Genomic DNA, 22,635 nt, shown 5'->3' with positions numbered 1-22,635 from the left:
GAGTTAAATGTACTCCTCCAGAGGTGATTGACCTGACTCCAGAATTAGAGCTGGGGTCCGATGCCCTGTCATTCCTGGAAACGGGAACTGTGTCCAGCTCTGTCAAGCTCACGGAGCAGACACCACACCCCTCACCCACTGAGGTACATGAGGGGGGGCTGGAGCATCCGGAGCTAAATGAGAAGGGGCAGAGGGAGAGAGAAGCCCCTCTTTGTGTTGCCACAGGCACAAAGCAGAAGCATGATTGGGTGCAGGAGCCCCCTCACACTACCATCACCATGGCTACAACAGGGGGGGAAACAGTCAGCCCGGTCTCCATGACAACCAGTGGTAACAGCTTCACTGACCTCACATTTGACAGTGCTGAGACCCCGGGGGAGAGAGCAGGAGGTGAAGGAGAGGAGGAGATGGATCCGGGGGTGGAGGTGGATCTCAGCCCTCCACCAGCAGACCCCCCCGAAAACGTGCTGAGCTCAGGGGTCGTGTTCAAAGAAGGTGAGGGTCTGTTGGGCTCGGGTACCAGTGCAGAGTCCCTTGAGGACAGCCTGAGTGTGGGGTCTGCTGCCCCCCCCTCCAACCAGCAGTGCAGGAAGAGCAGCGTGTGCTTCACCCCGCTGCCCCCCAAGGAGAGCCCCACATTAGCCAGACATCTCCTCAGGTCCACTCACTCCTCCACCTCCTCTTCCCCTGTGGTGAAACCCTACCCTCCCATCTTCCCCTCCTACATCAAGACCACCACCAGGCAGCTCAGCTCCCCTGGACACTCCCCCGCCCCTGTCCCCCTCCCACAGCCCCCTGTCCCCGCGCAGAGCCCACCACCACCTCCACAGGTACCTGGGGTGAAGTCACTTATAATAATGTTATTATTTCTGATTTGTTGATACAGTATGCGTTTTAACAGTCACAAGTGATGTTAATCCTTTGCAGTTAAAGTGTATTGTATTTGTTAGATAAAGAGGATAATTGAAGTTTATTACAAGATAGTGTTATTTTAGTAGTTAGAAACATACGAATTATTACAAAGGTTATTGATGGGGTCTGGGAACTTTGTGTTGCAAAAACAGAGTGTAATGATGACTGATCAGACAACGAACCTCCAGGTTGGTCAAACTTGGTAAAATGATCAAGTTATAACCCAAACATCCATCACAGTTGACAAACAACCTTCTTACTTAAACACTGACCCAGTGTAGTTTACATGCACAGAAAGAGATTAAAAGCAACACCACTTGCATAGTAACGTCACCAAGTTCCCAGATCTCATTACCTAAGTGAATATAATGTAGGGATTAAAAATGCACAAAACTATAATATCTAAATCTAACCAAAAGGGCACTCTGAGCATCGGCATCAATAACAGCGGCAGCACATGTTTCACGAATAAATCTCCCCAAAGCCAACAGGGAAATTAAATGTGATGTAATCAACAGCAAGTCCGCAATATTTTGAGGGTTAGGGTTAGAATGCTACCCGCTAGCTGTTTGCTGTAAGTGTCAAACAATGCTAAACTAACACCAAATAATAAAGTGAATACAATTTTCAAACACAAAATGTAGTAAACAGTCACACATTAAGGAAAGCTAATGTTATGGGTTTCATTAAGCAAGAAACAGCTTGGTTAGTAATGCAGATGGGCCTACGCTTCGTTAGCATTCAGTTAACAAACACTCAGCTAATTTATCTTTGTCCAGATGATGCACCTGGCTGTTAGAACTAAAGGTCCTGTACCCTATGTTTGTCCTGTTTGTGGGTACAGGACAAACATAGTACCCACAGCAGGTGCCAAATAACACATCCACACTCAGCTCTTTCTATAAATATCCTGTCATGTCTGTAAGGAACATTGGCACAAAAGTAATCCATGTCTGAATAACAGAAAATCAACACTATATAGAAGATAGATGTACCCTGCAAGGTTTCATATTCCATTTCTGAAAGGGCTTTAACTCAGGCATGTGGTTCCCTTCATATCCATTTAGTTTTAGAGCCCACTTGCATCCTTGTGATGGGCATTCCTTTAAAGTCAGAATGATGCCTGCTATTGTTTTTGAAGTAGCACTACTGAGTGAAATTCATAAATAAATAAAAGTATATATATATTTAAATTAATTTAGACCATTGGCTTTTGGAAAAATCCAAATAAAATGAAGTCTGAAAAACTGTAAAAGTTGTGACTTCTGTCTTTGACTATACAAGGTGTGTCGTTTATTTTCAGGCTTAACACTCACATTTCAAAACAATTGTTGCTCCTTTCAACAATCTACATTACCATAGTAACACACTGACACTGTTCAAATGTTACTGTGTTGGATTTGAAGGTAAAACATCACAGTAAAGGCACATTATTTGGGTGCTAGATTTAACCAGACAGGGGGGATTTATGTCCTTTGAGTCTGCTACAATACTAAAAGTGGGCTACTGCCAAATTTGAAGAACATTTGTAATTTGCCTGTTTTTATTGTATCATTGTAGTTTGCCCATTGTAAAAGGTGTTGTGAGGGATCTGTTTCCAAAGCAAAGCTAACCTGTAGTGTGTGTGTTGACAGGACGATGGCTGAGAGTCCTCGGGTCCGGCGGCAACGCTCTCGAAGCCTCGCTGGCTCTCTGAGTCGCTCTGCTGACTGGACGGAGGCGCTGGAGAGGAGGCTGAGGAGCAGGGAGGAGGAGGGGGGTGGTTCAGGGGAATATCTGTTGAGCTACAGAGGAGGAGGCAGCCAGCCCCTCTGTGCCACCAGAAGATCCTCCTGTGGACAGGTTTCTACCTGCAGCTTTCAGGACATCTTCACAGGTGAGCAGGAAGCAATGTCACTGTGGGCAAGAAGAAAGCAATATGCTCAACGTAACAAGTTGGAATCAATGGATATGCAGACACAAACAATTCAGTGTATGCTTAATTGGATTTCTTCTGATTAATTCAGCTAGATGTCAGCTAGAGAAAGTGACACTGGTAATTCCTAAAATCACTGGAGTATTCTTTTGAATGTCATGCATATAAGGGTCCATTACCTTGACAAGCTGATTGACCAATGATTTGCCAATACAGATTTTTGCTGGAGAAAGTGGAGTTCTTAGCCATGTATGAGATACGTCCTTGTTTGTAGAATAACTCCATCCAAAGTCCAACTTTAACTGAAACTAACACAAAGTGACACCTAGTGATGGTTGACTATTTGATAACTAAAGACTCTTCAAGTTCAATCTTTTTGTTCAATGTGCTGTCAGTAACAACTTACTACAGTGCATGTACACCCTGTTTTTATTCAGCTAGGATTTTGAGCAAATAGCGTTTGTTTGATCATGGTCTGTCAGGGCGAACCCTCCTGGAGAAGCTGTTCCTGCAGCAGCAGCAGCAGGAGGAGCCGGAGGAGGCGGAGCGGCTCTGCTCCAGGATCCTGGCCATGGGGCTCCTGCTGCCGTTCGCTGACTGCTTCAGAGAGCAGCTGGAGGGCAGCACCACCCACCTCCCCTCCACAGCATCAGCCAAATTTGATGTATGTAGACACACTTCATAAAAGTTTTTCAAAGCTGTGGTTGGGCTATGTTTGCTGCTGTGTTCTTAATAGAACCCTGGTACTTGTGGGTTATCTGTCGCCATTTTCTAGGTTTAGGGTTAGGGTTGGGATTGGAAAATGTAATTAAAAAGTGACGACAATTATTGGGGATTTGTGTTTGATCTTTATAAGTATTACCTAGGTGCCATACAACATACAAAGTGTAGGCCGGGATTGCCTGAGTAGGGCTATTTCTTCTTACGTCAAAAGTAGTGCTGTCAGTCGTTTAACACATTTAACCATGTCAATCACAATAACAATATTACTAATCATTATTAAACACATGATTACATACTAGTATTTAATTGTATTTAAGGTGGAAATAAAGTCAATACATGTGTCCCTAAACCTACATTTAAAAAAAAAAGTACCTAAATTATTTCTAAAGTGAGAAGGCATCTAACAAACTGAATGCCATGTATTTTAGGAAACAAAGTGAACAGTCCCTTTTCACACTGTGTCGAATAACATTACTCAGTGTGAACATTGTTGTCCTTCCACTAGTCAACTAGTTCATAAAGTACCTTTCTTTAGAGCAGTTGCACAGGCAGACGAGCTTAGCTAAAGCATTGACAAAGCCACTGTTACTGACATGCCCTCTGTATAATGTGCTCTAGACAGGGTTACATCTCAACACCGGGGGATATCTCCTCAGTCATCAGTTTATCTCTATTTGCTGTGTAGTCACACACATTTATAAAGGTTTTAGGTTTCCAGAGACCGCAGGTGTTAATGCGTTAACGTGTTTGGGAACATGTCTAGGAAAAATGGAGGTGCCAAAAATGGCAACTAGCAGTACTGGCAGTGCTAATAGTGCTAACAGCGCAAACAGGGACAACAGTGCTGACAGAGCCTACAGTGTCTAACCTGGAGGGGGGGCAGCAACAGCTGTATGAGCGACTGTGATTGAACAGCCAGTGGGACACACAGGGACTCACCTTCACTAACATGCATGCACGACGGGCGGCCAATGAAACAATGCAGAAGATCTGAGAAAGTGACTTCATTCTGAACCAGATTATATTTTGTCTTAGCAAAGCAAATATCTGTTTGCTATTACATTCAACCATACATCATCATCATGTTTGTTGTGAAGGTTCTGTGCACATACACATCCTGTGATCTGCAGTGTGGTCTTGCAGAGCCCACACACGCCATATCATCTATCTTTTCTTTGTTTTGGTCAGTGGATGTTTTGGCATTGCAAGACCACAGCCTATACTGTATGTAATGTATATTAATTTCCTCACCAATATATGCATTAGCACATGCTCATGATTGCAGGGGCAACCTAGTCCAAGAGGATGTGGGATGTGATGAAAAGAGTATAACATATTTTTACAATCTCAGTTTCAGAAAATTCTATATGTTTTTTATTCTATCCTACGTATGAACATTTCGTTGCTACTACTTACAAAAACGTAAAACATACTTGTTACTACGTACTTGCTTTTAAATGTACCTAACATACTGTATGAATATTTTGTATTTTTTCTCCTTTTTGTGTTAACCCTGTGTGACATATTTCCTATTTTGACTCACAATGCTGTGAATCAGAATTAGTTTGTTCACAGCATCGTTACTAAGGCAACATACTGTTAAATGGTGGAGTAAAAGTACAAATATTTGCTGTACATTGTCATATTTGTAGAATGATAATCAAAAGCCCCCCCCCCCCACAGCATGACCAGCTGTATACCTGGGCAGCAGTTAACCAGCCCTCTCACTCCCTGGATTCTCTGGAGGGGAAACTACCGGCGCAGCTGAGGGGCCCCTGGGCTCCTGTTAAACCAGGAGGGGACACCAAGACTGGGCTCAAAGCCACAGAGGCGGGTAAGATCAACACAAACTCATCATCTATATATATATATATATATATATATATATATATACACATATATATCGCAAGCTGGCTACTTAACAGGGCTGATAAGTCTTTCTCAACGGTAGCTCTTTATTTGTGTAGACAGTAGATTGTTGGAAAGATGCTGAGATTTATGTGAGTCCCTCAAAGTTTGGAACTTAGGATCAGAATTTGTATCCACTGACAATCATCTTGTTTTTTGGACTAGTCTACTTTGTGTTAGTCCCATTTTTCATGTATTATAATCTGTTTATGCTTCACAGTATGTGTTAAGATTTGCTGGGTGTGACAGCCATGAGAGATGTATCCATTGAGTCCATGTTCAGTCTAGAGATACACAGTTTTGGACAGTTGTTAAGCCCAAGTGAGCACATATTCTTAATGTCTGACAGTTCCAGTACCAAGAGGTAGATGTTAGCTAAAGGTTCAGTGTTCTTGAAGAGGAATACCATGAGTTGATTAGGTCAAACATTGATACAAAACTGTTACTGTTCTTTTCAAACCACAAAGAACAGCATAGAACTGATTTTATGTTAGTATTACAGTAAGATTTATGAATTATTTACTTAATTGTATTCTGCCACATGTGTTTTGTTGAGTCTCTTTCCCTCCTAAAGAGGAACACATTGGGGAAAAAGGCAGGGTGGAAGCTAGCATCAAGAGGGAAGCATTGTTATGTGTGTCCAAGTGCTTAAGATTCACTGATGATCGGCCCAGTTTTAGACAAGGATTCTCACCTTTGTATTTGTTTTTCTTCCTTTTTCCATATCCTATGAAGATAGGATATGGAAAAAGGAAGAAAAATGTACATACAAACCAATGAACATCCCATTCAGATCTTAATGGGATGTTCATGCTTTGGCATTTTAGAAGTCAATCAAGGTGAGTGTAAGGGAAACTTCTGCAGCAATGGAGAGTCAGGACTCAGAGAGACACAAGGAGAGTTGGAGCTTTGTTCACATCACAAGTCACACAGCCAGAGATTCTGACTGCCCTGGTGGGTTGCCATGTCAAATCTGACCAGCCTCTCTCTAGATAGACCTTTTAACTAGTTTACAGAGAGTTAATCCACATATTGGGGGATGGTGCGTAAACACCTGGGAACACTGGAGATATCGCCAACATCTGTAAATACTGAATCACTTGTCTGTGGGGCTTAGAAGCCAGCGTTCTCACAGTCCTAAAACCCTCTGTGACCGATAGGTCAGGCCATACAACTGGTAATGTCAACAATAGCTGAGACTTCCCATTCCTTAAGGCGAGACACCCCAGGTGAATAGGGTAATTTTTTTCACTTAAAGGTATCAGCTAGAAATTTCTCCAGTTAATTACTTACAATAAGGCAATTGTCTTTTGTATTACAAGTGTTCTGAAATAGCATGTTTAAATATGCAAATTATCCATTATCTCATTAAATATGCACATATTTTAACACATTTCAGGAATCGAAATCTGAACTTTGGATATAGCCAGATTCAAAATTCTTGTTTCATTTTGTAGTCATATTAGTATCTAAGGCTTTTACAGAAGGGATATTGGATATCTCTTTTTATCACTCCATAAATCAGAAAATACTGTCAACAGCCCTAAAATATCCATTTTCGCCATGTTTTTAGGTATACAATGTTGTATAATTCAGGATATGAATTATATATGAACAAACCCTTATGTAAAAGCCTTCATAATATTTATAGGAATATAACTGGAAGGTTTGGTGTATCTACGTTCTACTGAAGTTGACATTTCGAACTCAGAGTTGGAGAAAAAACTCATTTTGAGAAAACGACCTTTAAAGATTGCAGTGAGGCGCTAGCTAAACCCTCCTGTTCTTTGAATGACAGCTTGCGCATCGACGCACTCCGTGAAGGTATTTCATGTTCAGGGTCATTTTTTTTTTATAACCTTGCTTGTGCAAGTGACAATTGTTGTCGTCTTCTCTGTGAACGTTTTTTTCGCCGTTCTTTTGGCATTTTGAGATTTCAATTTCTAGCTGAAAGCTAACCAGGAAGTGTTTTAGCACACCACGTGACGCATCTGAACGAATCACGTTGTCAGAAATTGACACCAGCCAATGAGATTTCGTTTCTTGGTTTAAGACCCCTTTGTGCTTTCACGATTGGTTGCTGATACAAAGGAAATGACCATATTTGGATCCGATGAGATTGTGCAGGAGATACACAGCTTTCCAGCGATACCTCTGTTGACATGGTGCACACAGCGGTCGCGGTACTTTATGTTACGTTAGAATGCTAACTTTTGGTGAATTTAGGAGAAATCTACAGACGCAAATAGACAAACTATAGTAAAATAAACACTTAAATGTGTATTTTGTACGTTTTCCTTCCAAAAGCCTGAAAGAAAACATGTTATGGAATCAAAATAGCACAAAATCTCAAAATTGACCAGTACTTGAAAAACGATGTTTTTGCCTGCCGTGTCTCGCCTTAAACGGCCCGTACACACAGCAGCTTTTGGCGATTTGTCCACCGCTTCCAGCGCGTCTCCGCCCATTGACTTTGAATGGGGATGACGTCACTTTCCCTCGCTTGTCGCCGAACTGCATTGTGGGGGGGCGAGGCGAAGATTTCCAGGATTTCCAGGATGTTCACGGCCCGTCCACACAGCAGCTTTTGGCGATTTGTCCACCGCTTCCAGCGCGTCTCCGCCCATTGACTTTGAATGGGGATGACGTCACTTTCCCTCGCTTGTCGCCGAACTGCATTGTGGGGGGGCGAGGCGAAGATTTCCAGGATTTCCAGGATGTTCAGGATTCCAAAGTTGAACATTGTTCAACTTTTGAGGCTGAGCTGGAAGCGACAGCCAATCAGATCCGTTTATGCAAATCTGACAGTTCAAGCGCTAGCCAATCAAACCGCGTGCAAGCTGGGAGAACGAGACCCGCAGTTCATTTCTATATTCCACAAAAATGGAGGAGAACTTAGTTATTGCGGTAGCAAATCACCCGGTTCTTTATGACCAGTCCCTATTTACTTACCGGGATACAAACCGGAGGAACCAGGCATGGGGGGAGGTGGCAGAGGCAGTGGGTGAAACTGGTAGGTTTTCGCTCGTTTGGGGATTTTATATCCAGTTTACTTCGTTGCTAGTTTACTTTGTTGATAGCAAGCATAGACAGTATCATTAGCCAGCATGGAATGTAGCATAAAATAGCACCATAAACATTAATCTCATAAATGTTCAAAATGTTAAAAAAATAAATGTTCATCATAGCCCTTCCTATTTGACAATAGTGTAGAAGAACCGGGTTTTTTTGCTTTGTATGTCGGGGGGCGGGATATTCATGTGATATTCATGTGATTGGTTGTTGGTCGCGAAATCCCCAAGCTGTCAGACACGCCCAGCTCCAGGATTTTCAAGATTTGGTCAAAGCTGCTGTGTGGACACACCGTTAAGACAGATAACAGACTCAGGGGGTTGGTCGTAAACGTCAACACACAGAAAAGGTTCAATATCTTAGGAGTAAGGAAGAATTATTCTTTGACAGTGAGTAGTCATTTCTGTAACCTGGAAGCCAGAGGATTTGCAATTGCTAGCAGATTGAGATTGATGGTACGGGGCTATGATAATATTAAGTTCCCTAAAGTATGCTGAGTCTTTTAATTTAACTTTTCTTTTTTAATCTGACCTCCTATTTTGTATTACACAATTTCCCGCATATACATTAGTGCTCTCTAAAATAACAGTGATAGGGCAGGGACACCATGATGACATGGAAAGTTGGTGTTTGGCAGCATCGTTGGAGAGCTAAATGCATCACTCAGATTACACTCTAATGCTCACCTCTCACTGCTGGCATGTCAAAGACTCCTACCCATAATGTCAAATTGCTCTGAAAGCCATCAGCCGTGTGTGAGTGTGTGTGTGAGTTAGATGATAAACAACGCTTGGAAAGCAGCCTTGCCATCAGTGAATGAATGTGTGTATGGATCATAGGTATGGATGAAGAAATGCTGGCAGGTAGTGTAACAGTGCTTCAGGTGGTCAGAATACTCTTTTGTTTATGGTATTGTATTTTGTCATTTCAGCAAATAACAAAAAACAAATACTTTTTTATATACCATTTGAATTTGAATGTGTTGATACATTTTGTCCTTCAGTACTATTAATTAGTATTATCTCTCTATCTGATAACACTTTAGTGGGTCCAGTTACTCATGCTGACACTCTGCTGTCCACAGGACCAGAGGGACCCCCATCTCTGTTTCTATATTAACCTTCTGTTCAGCTTCAAATCTCTTCTGATTAAGAACTAATTTTCCTTCAACAAATTCATATGAAATTCCTAAATCTATCCAAGATGTTAGGTGTGCCAAGAATTGAGTGTGTGCAGCTTAATGTGTTTTTTGCTACATGTGCAGTTCATTTTCATGTACATGTACATACAAACCAATTTAAATACTCTTCACTGAGTGCCACAGATTAAACCCGGCAGAGACACTTGTGATGGGATTTCCCTTGAGCAATACAATTGGAAAACACAAAGAAGCTGCTGGAATTTGGAACTGATGTCTAACAACATCGACAGTTTAATATAAAGGCTTGTGCAAGGGAACAAACAGAACACAGAGAAGTGTGTCCGGCTGATCTCTCTTCTGCTCTGCATATTTAACTGACCCTTAGATAATAAACAAATATACCTTCAGGCAAAACATGTTAACACTCCAAAAACAGAGACGCCACCTAACAGCTGCATGGTGTGACATGAAACCTACTTAAGTAATTCCTAACACAAAAACAGAAAAGGACATTCTAATCAGAAAATATGTATAACATCCAATGTTTTAATATATATTTATATATACTGTACAGTATGCATTGCATCATGTATCACAAATAGTACTTTTTCATACCAAGGACCACTTAACCAATAAAAAAACACTCGCGGACCACCTAACTCCACAAATATCCAAAATCACATCGTTTTTCTAGAACAGATTACAAATCGCCTGAAAATGGTACAAACAAGTGGAAAGGTAATAGTTCCTGAAATCTCAAAAGAGCACCATGTGTAAAGAACTGATTCATGTATTCAATCAAAGTATTGAAATCCTGGAAAATGTGGAAACCCTTACCTGTCTATAAAGTATAGGGCATCTTCCACCCCACACTCAGTCCTCTGCTGCACATCCACAAATCTTGTATGCCTCAGAAGAGCCTCCTTCAGAGGGAGTTTATTGATGCCATACTCCACAGCCCTGACCAGAAATGCCAGTGCTGCCTGTTGGAATAGCTGCACTTCCTGAGGTGTGATGTCTCCAGCCTCAAGGAGCCTATTGAGGGTAGCTCTGGTGGTGAAGCCAACATTTAGATTTTCTCCTACCAGACAGAGAACAGAAAGAGATAGAGAAGCAAATTAAGTCCAGGTAGTTTCAACAATATGCATCAGGTAGAGACAGGGATTTCACTTGGCAATTTAACTCAAAACTAGACAAACAGTCAGTGTATAGATTCAGTCTGTCTACTTTTGAGCACTATGTGCACAATAAGTGCAAGTGGTTGAAGGTATTCCTCTATGTAAGCATACCATTTTACCCATAAACTACACAAGCATGGTATGCCTACACACATGCTTTTTAACAGCCATAACAGAGATATCACCCAACTCGCCCAATAACAACAATCTTCCCAAAAAGTATATTTGAGGTCAATGAGAATACAGACTCCTTATATGAAACTTTTACCTGGCAGTTGGTTTAGTGGGTCCTTGTAGAGGATGTCATGGACTTGTCGGCCCTGTAGTGCTGACGGCTTCATGAACCTCGCACACAGTTTCTTGATGAACTTTGTCATCTGCAAATTTGTAGTTCATAAAACATTTCCATGTATTACTTGAAAAAGGACATATCAGCCAATTCAAGCAGACATACTGTATTTGGCAGCAGGATGGCCTAACCCTTGCATTTTACCTCTCCGTGGAGCTGAAAGATGGAAGACCTTTCTCTGGAGGAGGAGGTTCAGTAGGGTGAACACTGGCAGCGTCGCTTGATAGAAGAGTAGGTAGACTTCAGTCAGGGGGTTGGAAAATGCATCCACCAGCCTTCTAAATCTTGGTTGTTTCTCATCTGTGAATAAACAGTCAGTGCTTAAAAGTACACATTTAGTCTGGTGTAATGCACCTGTATTACGTCAATGAAACAAACAACATACTTAAAGACTTAAAATAGCTGGTAAGTGGCCCATACTGTCGCAGAATTTGTGTGATGCACCTCTCCAGGCTTAACCATCGCACTGAAATGTGCAGCAGCATTTCCATGTACTCGCTCTCATGGAATTCACAACATTCTGGAAAATATAAAACATAACATCAACAGTAAACAAATTAAAAATGTCTGCATTTTGTTGTATAACAGTAGAGCTGGTTGAATCACAAACCTGCCAGGTAACCTTTACGGTTGGTGCTTCCTTTAAACCAGTACCCAACATCCTCGGTCAGATCCTCTGGATCAAATCCGGATATCTGCAATACATGAATTCAAGTATCTATTGCAACACTATCAGCAAACTGTTTTACATGGCATTGGGCTTAACGGATTGGTAATATAGAGTGTACATGTTTGAACTTACTTCCATAAACTTCTGTTTGGCAGTGTTGTGGATGATATGACAGGGGCATCCATGGATGTAAATACTGCCATTTTCCTTCAACATTCTGGCTGAGATTGAATTTCTGGCAGCTGTATTTACAGGGGCATTGTCAATAGAGAGACCTACACAATTTCTCCAAGGGATGTCATTTTCCTGCAAGGTGTCAATGATGTTTGTGTAGATCACTTCAGCGGTGCCACAGCTCCTCCCACTGGTGGTGCACATATCAAGGAACCTGTGCACAACTTTGTTGGTGTCAAAAATTCTGACAGTGAGAGGATTCATCTTCTCTAGACCTGTAACAATAAGGACCATAACTAAAACAATATGTTGTTCAAATTGTATGAGTGCATGTAGAAATGGATAAAAAATAAGTACTAATTACTGATAGAAGTTGTTAAGCACATACCAGTATCATTCGAGCCATCTGTGACAAGTGTGAAGGGATTCTCTCTCATCTTCATCACCAGTTCCTTCTTAAAATGAGGTGCCACTGCTTCATTTATGAGACACGTTGTTTTTGTGCTTGCGCTCTTAAAGCCCTGAGCTGTAGGGGAGTCTCTAAAACATTCTTTGTACAAGGGGCTGAAATGGTCAGCAACGGCAAAGGGAACATTGTGCTGCACCATTGCAACAGCAACCTTCACCTCAGCCCTCCTGGTCTGCAACAGAAACAACTGATTACATACCTCATAACCTTAAATACGTTTTCAAGGTAATATGACCATCAATTTGAAGAGAAATGTAATTCATCAAACATTGCCACCAGCTTTTTAGTTTTCCTGTGCTACACTATACTGTATGTACCTTGGCCTCTTGTACACTCATGCCTCCAACAGAAGTTTCTGGCACATAGAACTGTGCAATACTGCTGACTGAGTTTAGAGACTGTTCTTTGGCCCGATGTCCCTTGCCTTCCACATGCCTGCTTATGTCCCTCACGCCTTGATGAGCACAGGAGTTCTCTTGTCTGCACACTGAGCACCAGTAGAAGGAGCTGGTGGTTCCCATTGTGATGAATGGCCATCGAGTTGACCACTCCTTCTTAAAGGAACACCTTTATGTGGCTGCTCCACATAATCCTCTCCTTTTCTCTGTTTCCAATGGGTTCTCCCCAGTCTCCTCCACTGCCTCCTCTACCTCCTCCACAGTCTCCTCTACTGCCTCCTCTACTGCCTCCTCTACAGTGTCCTCTGACCTGGCCACCTTTTTAGGGAGCTGATTGTTTTTGAAAGCATGAAAGAATGCTTAGTTGCCTCTTTCCTGACATCTTTGAAAGACAAATGCAATAATTATTAATATGCTTTGTTTTCTGATAAAATATACACACACTCACGCCAGGGATGGAAATGAACACCAACCATCAGCCAAATGCTGGTAAAACATAACAGTGGCTGGTAGATTTTAAATGCATAATACAAATGTACCATTGGTTTACTACTGAATGGCTGGTAGTTTTTCCCCAGTGGCTGGGAAATGTTCATGTGTTGTTTTGAAAAATGTATTTCCAGCCCTGGTGCGCGCACACACCGGAAAAATAGGAGACACAGGGACAGTCCAACAAGGGAGCAAATAGCCTTGGTGCTTACTACAATAACAATAATGATAATAATAAATAACAATAATAATCATTATAATAAGTTAGTGTAGGCGCAAAATTCCGAAGAAAACAAGCGTCAGAATAGCTGCTGAAATTAGCTAGCAGTGATTCAACCGGCTAGCTAGGCTAGTTCATGCATACTCTAGTAGTCTAGTCAGTCAAACTGTTAGCTAAAAGCTCCCTGGACATATATTCCATAACAACGGAAATCAATGATGAGATGTGTAAACCTATGGGGGTTATTCCCTATCTTTATTCAAGAGCGTGGTATTTAAATTTGAGAGCATACTTTATGTATTTATTTCCCTCAAACCCTGTCCTCGCACTCAAATAGTGCCTGCTTGCACTTAGATTTGCTCTGCTTGTGCTCAAACTGTACACTTGCACTCAGATATATTGCTGCTTACATATTTTTTCTGCTCTCAGATTTATTCTGTGCGCGCTCGAAACTTTTGTGCAACAATCCTGTCAAAATCCCTCAACCAATAGGAGGCCAGGTGTCCTTGCGGGTGCGTTCGCTTTACTTATTACAGCGTCCCGTAAGGGCGGTTACTCTTTGGTTTATAAACTCCCGCCCTCCACGGCTTTATAACATAGCATGTACTTCACTTGTTTGATTTACAACTTTTTTGGGGGGGGGGGGGGGGGGGGGGGGGGGGGAGCACAGTTAGTATATATATACCAGCACCTTACAAAATAGCTACGTTCAGTGGCGTACTGGGACTAAAAATCAGCCCGGGAATCTCGACCGGCCCTCGTTATTGCTAGTAAATTGTCAACGGGGGAAGGGGGGATTGCTAGTGAATTTTCCGACCGGCCCACTTCTTCTCCAGACTGTTGTTCTGCTCCAGCACTGTTGTGCTACGGCTTGGTTCGGCCCGACGCGAAGCGGGAGTGTCGACAACTCCATATTGTATAGATATTCGTATATCACGGCCTGAAGTGAGCTATTGCATTTATAAAACGGTTACCACGTGTGGCTGACAATGTGAAAGAAAAATACACACTCCAATTTAAATAGTTTTTATTATTAAATAATGATGTTCAAAATAAAATAGTCCCTCCGTTGCCTTCTGCACAGAACATAGTGCGAGGTGGTTGCTATGCAACAACAATAACAGCTAGAGAACATATTAGTCCAGGGTTGCCAACTTTGGGTACCTGGCTGGAGTGAGATTTAGGATATATATATACAATATATACAAATACACAATATTGGACACAGACTATAAAGGGCACACAGTTTCATTCACTAATGAAAGTCAAACACATGTTTGTTTCCACTGTTTTATGTGTGCATAGGCCTGTCGCGATAAGCAATTAATTGACTTATCGTACGATAAATAAAAATGAACTCGATAAATTTCCATTTACATGAGGATGTGACTAGCAGTTTGAAAGGATGTACTTTAATTGTTATTATATATTATCATTATGTCAGTGGTCTAAAATGGTCATACAACGGTGCCGCAATATTATCGTTTATCACAATAATTTCCGGGAAAATGTAACCAACAAAATTAATTATCGTGAGATGCACATGAAACACACACACACAAACACATTTACAGACGTACTCCAAACTGCCAAATATATTAATTAACACACTCTCACTCTCATACTCTTTGACTCTATTTTGGCCTATTCATTTCTACTGGATCTTAGATCTGCGCATGCGCAATACGGGGCGGCAGTGGCGGCCACGGAATATTTTTGTTGGGTAATCTGATAGGGCCGGCTAACCCATACAGTGGTGGTGGGGCTCAAATCAGCATTTGCAATGTAATTACATACACGCTCCCCTTGACAGTGAAACGCCACCCGTGAGGTTTAGATTATTTCCCTGTCTCAATCCAAATTGAACTGTATGAAATAAAAAGGCACATTTGTCTTGTAGTAAATAAAAAGGGCGACCTGGAGCCAATCCTGCAACTTCCCCACAAGTGAAAGAGTTGACATGCTGAAAACCCAACCCCTGTGGGATTCTCCCCCAGGAGATTTTTTGAAATACTAACATAAAATACACATTCTGGTACTCTCTTGAGAATAAAAATAAATACATCTATTACTACACGACATATTTAAAAAAAAAATGAATGCCATTTTAGTTTTGTGTTATTTTGTTCTGAAAGCTGAGCCTGCTGCTCCTCACAGAGAGAAGAGGGAAGAGGCTGTGAATTACTTTACATTGTGGATAAGGGTGGATAGCCCCCATTGTTCTGTGTGTCAAAATGAAAGACAGCCCACACACCTATCAATCATCAAACCGTGGGGTCTTATTTCATTACGTGTTGATTTCTATCAACACGTAATGTTGTATCGATGTATAGAGATTAGAGATGTTAAGATTCACCGATTCCCATCGGTGCATCGGCATAAACGTTCAAGATGCGAGTGCACCGGTTGAAAGAGTGCACATCGGCTACAGTTTGGGTTGAACCGGGTTGAACTCGCGATGCATCGATTGCGTAGCGTCTTTGCATCGGTAAAAAACCGATTCATTCATATAAAATCCCCTAATCTTGTCAACGCTCAGCAGATACGATCTTTGATATCTTCGCCACTACGGAGGCCGAGAGTCTCAGTTATCAACACACACGGAAGTCGAGGAGAAAGAGAAACACAGCGCACCGAAAAATACCTACAAATCAAACGTTTGGCAACACTTCGGATTGTTCAAGAAAGACGGTGTAATAGTCCTTTATGCTAGGCTATATAGTTGACCGCAGGTCATGGAGAGTAATAAGGTATCCGTAGACCTTTGTATGAGGTATCTTTATTACTTAACAGGTCTACAGCCATGATACATAGATCCGTCCTAGATGCGGGCTTGCATACACACAGTATCACTCCGCAGCCGCACCCCATCAGTAACATCCTGATGGTATATGTGCGCGGCACAGACGGTCAACTTGAAAAATTGCTCGCAAATTGTTAACGATGCCGAGCCGATTTAAAGTACACAAGTAGTACGAGGAACTTAGCGACGCACATAAAGAGTCGACATGGGGTCTGCGGCTGAAAAGAGAAACCTCAAAGTTAGACATATGAGTTAAATCACTCAGTGAGGTGTTCTGTCAGAGAGAGTGGTGTTTAGTTTACAGCAGCCTGTGACGGCCAATAATAATTTAAATGTATTCCTCACTGTAAGCAGTTATGAAATACCTGTTTGTGAAAGGTTATTTGTATTCTTTGTTGTTCATATAGAACCCACTGCTTTCTGCTCACTGGTGAGTTAGCCTATGAATGAGTGTTAAGCACATCAGGCTGGCAGCTGTATGGGCATTGCTCTATGGTAGCTGTTATTTGCACATTGTTAATCATGAGCAATGCATCCTTACATTGTTTAACTGTGAGGTGTTATACAATTGTACTCTGGAGAGCTTTTAAAAGTAAAAAAATAAACGGCATGATGGGATGTGCAGTACCAAATATGTAAAGCACTTTTTTGTTAATGTATGATTTGCTGCATATAAGGAATAAAACAAAAATCCTCTGTTGTACCAAATTGAAGTATCATTATTTTTGCATCGTGTTGAATCGCATCGTATCGCACCGAATCGCATAATGTTGAATCAAATCGTATCGAACTGTATCGCAACAGGGGTGAATCGTATCGTATCGCATCGCCTGGTGTTTCAAATGTATCGTTAATGTATCGTATCGTGGCAACGTATCGAGATGCGCATCGCATCGGCCTCAGTGATGGAGATGCACATCCCTAATAGAGATGTATTACAGCAAAAGTATTCTCCGTCGGGACTTCCTGCAAGTACACCACGCCGTTATCGTGATTCTGATTGGCCAGAAGACATTATCAAAGATGTTCTATTGAGAAGACGATCACTACGTGACAAAAGTTTTTAAAACCCTTTCTAGTCTTCGGTATTCTTGTTTTGGCGTGAGAATAGTTTGGGCAGCGTGAGAGCGTGAGATTGAGAGTGAAAGCGTGTGTCACACGCCAGATGCGTGAGAGTTGGCAACCCTGTATTAGACGTCGTTTAGGTGCTTTTTTTGTGTGGAGATAGGCACTTCTCAATCCACTCCTCCATAGTAAGGCCACCCGGAGGTCAAAGTTAACCTTAAATGTTTCCATCTTAAGCTTTGTTAGTTAGCCTAGTTAGTTAGTTTCATAACGGACGTAATGTAACAGTTGTAACGGTTCTCAGACGCGGAGGGATACTGATTTTTGAAAAGTAACTACAATTATACCCGGGATATACGCTCATTATATCAGCTAAGAAACATCAGATTGCTTGATTTGACTTGTCCGTTTTATAAACATATACTAAGTGTGCTTGGTATGGAGTCTCTGAGAAGGTTCAAAATTGGTACTTTAATTAATAAAAAGCGCGGTAATGTTACAAACAGGATATTGTTCAGTCAGGAGAGAAAGACTGCAGCTTCCTCTCCTCTCCCAGGTGCTGGCCGTGCAGAAGAGAGGTTACAAGCATTCGTCCTTCCCGCTTGCTGGCTGTTCGCTCCTCCTCTCTGTGAGCTGTAGTGAGGTAGGAGACTTTCCCCCTCGTTCGTCTGTGTCCGATATCGCGTTAATCAGAGGATTTCGACATTTTACATTCATTGCTTACTTCCACATGCCCTTTCTCCTCCTTATCTCTTTCATAACTATGTAATCAGTGCTTGAATTGGAATGAAAAAGGTGCCAGTACTCTAAAATCAGCAACTTTTTCAAGTCAATTTTATATATACAGCCCACAAACAAGAATTTGGCTACTATAATGCTGGTGGATTTGTCTCTTTACTACTGTATATTTTAGAAAGGTTCACTGTACTTAACATTTTTTATGATAGGCAGCGGATATGGCTAAAGCTCAGTAAGGTCAATATTAACTGAAAATATAGCAATCAAAGTCTAGATCTTCTGCTGAAGACACATGAAGCAGAGACCTTTCAGGTGAGAGCCCCTCTGGTGGTGTTCAACATTAATGACAAGGAAACAAAGCTCTGGTCAGAAGCATTTTTTATAAAAAGCTTTAACAAAATTAAGTATTTCTGTACATTTTGAATGCAATCTAACTTTCCAACTCAGAAAACGAAAAACGAAAAAGTGCCAAAAGTCTTCTCACATGGCTGAGCTGCTTTGCAATATACTTCACCACTGAAGAATACAAATATGTATAAAGTAAACTATGATGCAATCTAACTTTCCAACTCAGAAAAATTATAAAGAGCATGAACAAAGAACATGTAAAAACAAATGCAAAATTTGCACAATCTAAAATGAGAAACTGTAACTGCAAGTAACAAAGTCTGAGCCATGGTAAAGAGTTACATTGAACACCAAGCTGATCAGATAACTCCCTGGTTGGTCTGAAGTCCTTCTATCTCCAGGATCTGTACAAATCGGCACATTATGCCAAAAGTCTTCTCACTGGGTGAGCTGCTTTGCAATATACTTCACATTGTTAGAAAAGGCTCCAGAAGGCCTTGGGGACATCAGTATCAGGGGCTGGAGCTGGACAGGCTCTTTCATCAGCACTTCTCCTTCCCTTTGCCAGCCAGGACCTCACATACTGTTACGGATTGAACTGTCCTAGTGATGGTCCATTACATTTAATGAAAACCAGGCTGGACAGTCGGCTGACAGAGAGAGCATTCCTTTTTGCAGTAAGGATATCGTTCATGCAGCTGAATGCCCGCTCACACTCACTAGTGGAGACAGCGATGGTTCAGACTGCTTTCAGTAGAGGCTCCATGGCAGCAGGTGTACGGGATGCCCTGGTTTCCTTGTATTCGCGAAAGCCCTGAACAGTCTCTCTTCTGTCCACTTTCAGCACTTCGCACAAACGTAGCACCTCTACGTCCCCATACTGTACGTCTAACTCCTCTTCAGGCCAACTTCCAGGATGGATAACTTTCATGTCCTGGATTAGCTGATTGTCCCGGGCCTCCCGGCCATGTAATGGGATTTCTCTTGTGCTGACATGAGAGGAGGTTGTGGAAGTCATTCTGTGTCTCAGATTCTCTACCATACTGCGGAAAAACTGACCTGCATGAATCTGTACAAGCCTGCCATTCTCACGCAGGGCAACACCCTTGAAGGACTTCTCAGCTAGAGCTGTATGAACTGTAGTCATGTGTGGGCCAGGCATGGTGACCATGGATTCAAAAACTTGTATTTCTCGAGTTAAGAGCCTATCTGCTGTAGGCAGTGTCATCTCTCTTTTTTGGAGTTGCCGAGAGAGGTCGCTGAGCTCTGTGAGCGCATCGTACATCAGTCCCAGATTGCTGACAAACGTTGCAGATGTGAGCACATCATCCAGGCCCTTGTACTTTGCTCTGTCTCTGGAATCCCTGCTCGTGTCGTTTGCAGCATTTGTGAAGTGATCATGAAGCACTCGGTAGTTTTCCCAGACTGCTCTGACGCTCCTTTCACTTGAAGCCACCCAGCGGATGGACAAAACACGCCCTATCACCAGGAGACGCTGTCCGACTGCTTGCGCACACTGCGCTAACTGCCTCTGATTTTTGGGGGAGGCATGGAACAAGGAATAGAGTTTGTCAAAAAAGATCTGGAAATGATTGAGCCCTGAGACCTCCTTGACCACATCCCCAACTGCCAGCTCTAGACGATGATTGGAGCAGTGCCACACAAACAGGCTTGGGAATTTACTACACAACTGGGTAGCAACGCCTGTTCTCTTCCCTAGCATGACTGAAGCCCCATCACATGCAAAAGAAACGAAACACTGACCTAAAAAGTCCTCTTAAAATCTCTTCCAAGACACTCCATTAACGCCTTTGTGATGTCATCAGCCGTTGTTCCATCCAACTCGATCAGCTCCCAAAAAAACGTTTCGGGCTCAGCATCAGCTAATGCTGAGCGTAGACACACAACAAGCACCGTTTTACCACTAATAGTGGTAGATTCATCGAACAAAACACAGAGTTTTCTTTGGTTTTCTGTAATGTCTTTTGCCATTTTTTTCTTCAGCTCATGAGCTATGTGGTCGATGATTTCGCCACAGGTTTTATTGGAGTGCAAAACCCTTCCCACGTTCAGCCCATTCAGTTTCTGTACATTCAAATCAATTGGCATGTCTGTGAATGGCCGGCTATGTTTGCCAATTTTATATGCCGTTCGAAAAACTCTGATAGTGGTGTCTAATTCAGATTTATGCATAGACTGCACTTGATGTTGAATAGTTTCACGTGAAGCAGATGTAAGGATGTCAGCAGCTTTTACATGGGCTTGTGATTCTTTATGTTCTTTGATTTTTTTTTTCTCAGGCTAGCTTGTTGTTTGCCCTTGTCAACACCGAAATGAGACACTGCACACTCACCCCATTCAGTTGACAGTTTCAGTCCTTGTCCAGTGTGTATTCCCAAAGATTTGACATCTCTGCATATCCGACATCCTAGCTTCTTATCTTTAAGAAGGAGCCATGCATTGGTCTTGCAAAAATATTGCACCTGGTCCGTTGTCCAGCAGTCAGGTGCATCGCTTTGCCTGGTGTTGGTGGTGGCAGTTGCGCTAGCAGCAGCTAACGTTAGAGGCTCTGGAGGAGGCGGCGGAGCTAGTGCTAATGCTAATGCACTAGAACTTGGAGCAGGAGGATCAACCAAAGAAAGCTCCCCATCAGACACAATTTCCGACACAGGCACAGCATTCTCTGTATTTGAAGTTTCTTCCGGCGACAACCGCTGTCTTTTTGCACTTTTATTAATCCACGCTAAACATTTTAGAAATGCTAATTTGTGACGTGACTTGCTTTCCTTCTCTCGGGGGCGTGCCTGCTCTGTTCTATCACTCTACATAGCCACCCACTGGGTGGGAGTTGCACTGCATAAACACAACACACGTGCATCTAGGTATGTAAATTGTAAAGCATTAAAACATGGTTTTACTAACAGTTTTCAGTATGTTGTTACTTCGGCATTATTATTATTATTATTTTGAAACGTGTATTACTATTAAATCACGGTCAAATAGGTTAATTTTGACATAGTCGTTTCCACCACAGTATTTACATGGAGAAGATAAGCCCCGCCCCCTCTCCAGCACGTTCTGTTTGAATGACAGGAGTAAACAGCTGACAGCCGCTGTGAAACTCCAGCGGTTAGAGCGATGAGAATGTCCGTTCGGCACCTCATGACGCATCTACTGAGTACCGGGCGGCTGTATATATATATATGGATGTATAATAAGAACGGCGGGAGAGTGTTGAGTACTGGCACGGTGCATGAGTACCGGAGTACCGCCAGCATGCCGGTACTGAGCAAGAAGTGCCGGTACTCCATGGGTCAGAACCAGAAGTGCCGGTACTGCGTACCGGTGAGTACCGGCCCAATTCCAGCACTGTATGTAATACATGTTAACGGCGTCAATAGCCACTTTAATGATACTAATGGACGGTAGTCCCGGATGTCGTCATGAAGGATTTGCAGAATAAAAGCTTGGTATTGAGAACTTCCGGTTTTTTCCAGAATAAAATAACATTTAAACTGACGGTATGTTTAAGGTACATTATGCCATAAAACATTGATTTTAATTTCTAACAGATGACTTACTGTACTGAAAATATGGTCTTCTCCCACGTCGAGCAGTCTGTAGCCACGCAAAATGTCAGTGAGTGACTATGTGACATCCGTCCTCTTTGGTTACTCTTCAGCGAGCGTCTTAATCATTGGAATGGAATCAGAATGTAATGTTGTAGCGGAATGTCTAAATCCTACCCGGATACAGCCATGTTATTTTCTAATTGGCTGTTCGACAGCTTACATTCTTTTGATTGGTTGATGCGTCAGTGATTCTGTACTAGTTTGTTTACAAAATTGCGGCGCAACTTGGTGGGCGGTACCCTGGAAATAAATCTCTGCGTGAGAAATACAAGGTGTGGCGTGTGAGCGTGTGAATGGAGTGAAATGCGTGTGTCACACGCCAAATGCGTGAGACTTGAGAGCTTTGCAAGTCGTCAGTAAAAACAGAGTAACAGTGTTGTGCCTTTTGTAGCGTTAGCGTATTTCTTCTTCTACTACTTCTTCTTCTACCT

At 42.2% G+C, this 22,635-nt stretch overlaps 2 protein-coding genes across 2 annotated transcripts in view; one reads left to right on the top strand and one right to left on the bottom strand.

Annotated features, from left to right (window-relative positions):
• Window positions 1-22,635, top strand: part of LOC117545176 (formin-2-like) — a 50,514-nt gene that overhangs the window by 2,001 nt on the left and 25,878 nt on the right. The window contains 5 exon segments of the mRNA XM_034214864.1: window positions 1-773; window positions 775-830; window positions 2,547-2,788; window positions 3,310-3,491; window positions 5,234-5,384. Of these exon segments, the coding sequence (XP_034070755.1) occupies window positions 1-773; window positions 775-830; window positions 2,547-2,788; window positions 3,310-3,491; window positions 5,234-5,384 (1,404 nt within the window).
• Window positions 10,416-12,873, bottom strand: LOC117545177. The gene is made up of 7 exons (XM_034214865.1): window positions 12,431-12,873; window positions 12,001-12,317; window positions 11,809-11,893; window positions 11,343-11,498; window positions 11,118-11,226; window positions 10,509-10,752; window positions 10,416-10,426 (listed from the first exon to the last, which is right to left on the bottom strand). The coding sequence occupies exons 1-5, from the start codon at window positions 12,648-12,650 to the stop codon at window positions 11,153-11,155; spliced, it is 852 nt and encodes a 283-aa protein (XP_034070756.1). The 5' UTR covers window positions 12,651-12,873; the 3' UTR covers window positions 10,416-10,426; window positions 10,509-10,752; window positions 11,118-11,152.

The sequence above is a fragment of the Gymnodraco acuticeps genome, unplaced genomic scaffold (assembly GCF_902827175.1).
Source record: "Gymnodraco acuticeps unplaced genomic scaffold, fGymAcu1.1, whole genome shotgun sequence".
Lineage (NCBI taxonomy): Eukaryota > Metazoa > Chordata > Actinopteri > Perciformes > Bathydraconidae > Gymnodraco > Gymnodraco acuticeps.
Note: the sequence above shows the minus strand (reverse complement) of the source record. Positions and strands in the feature narration are given on the sequence as shown.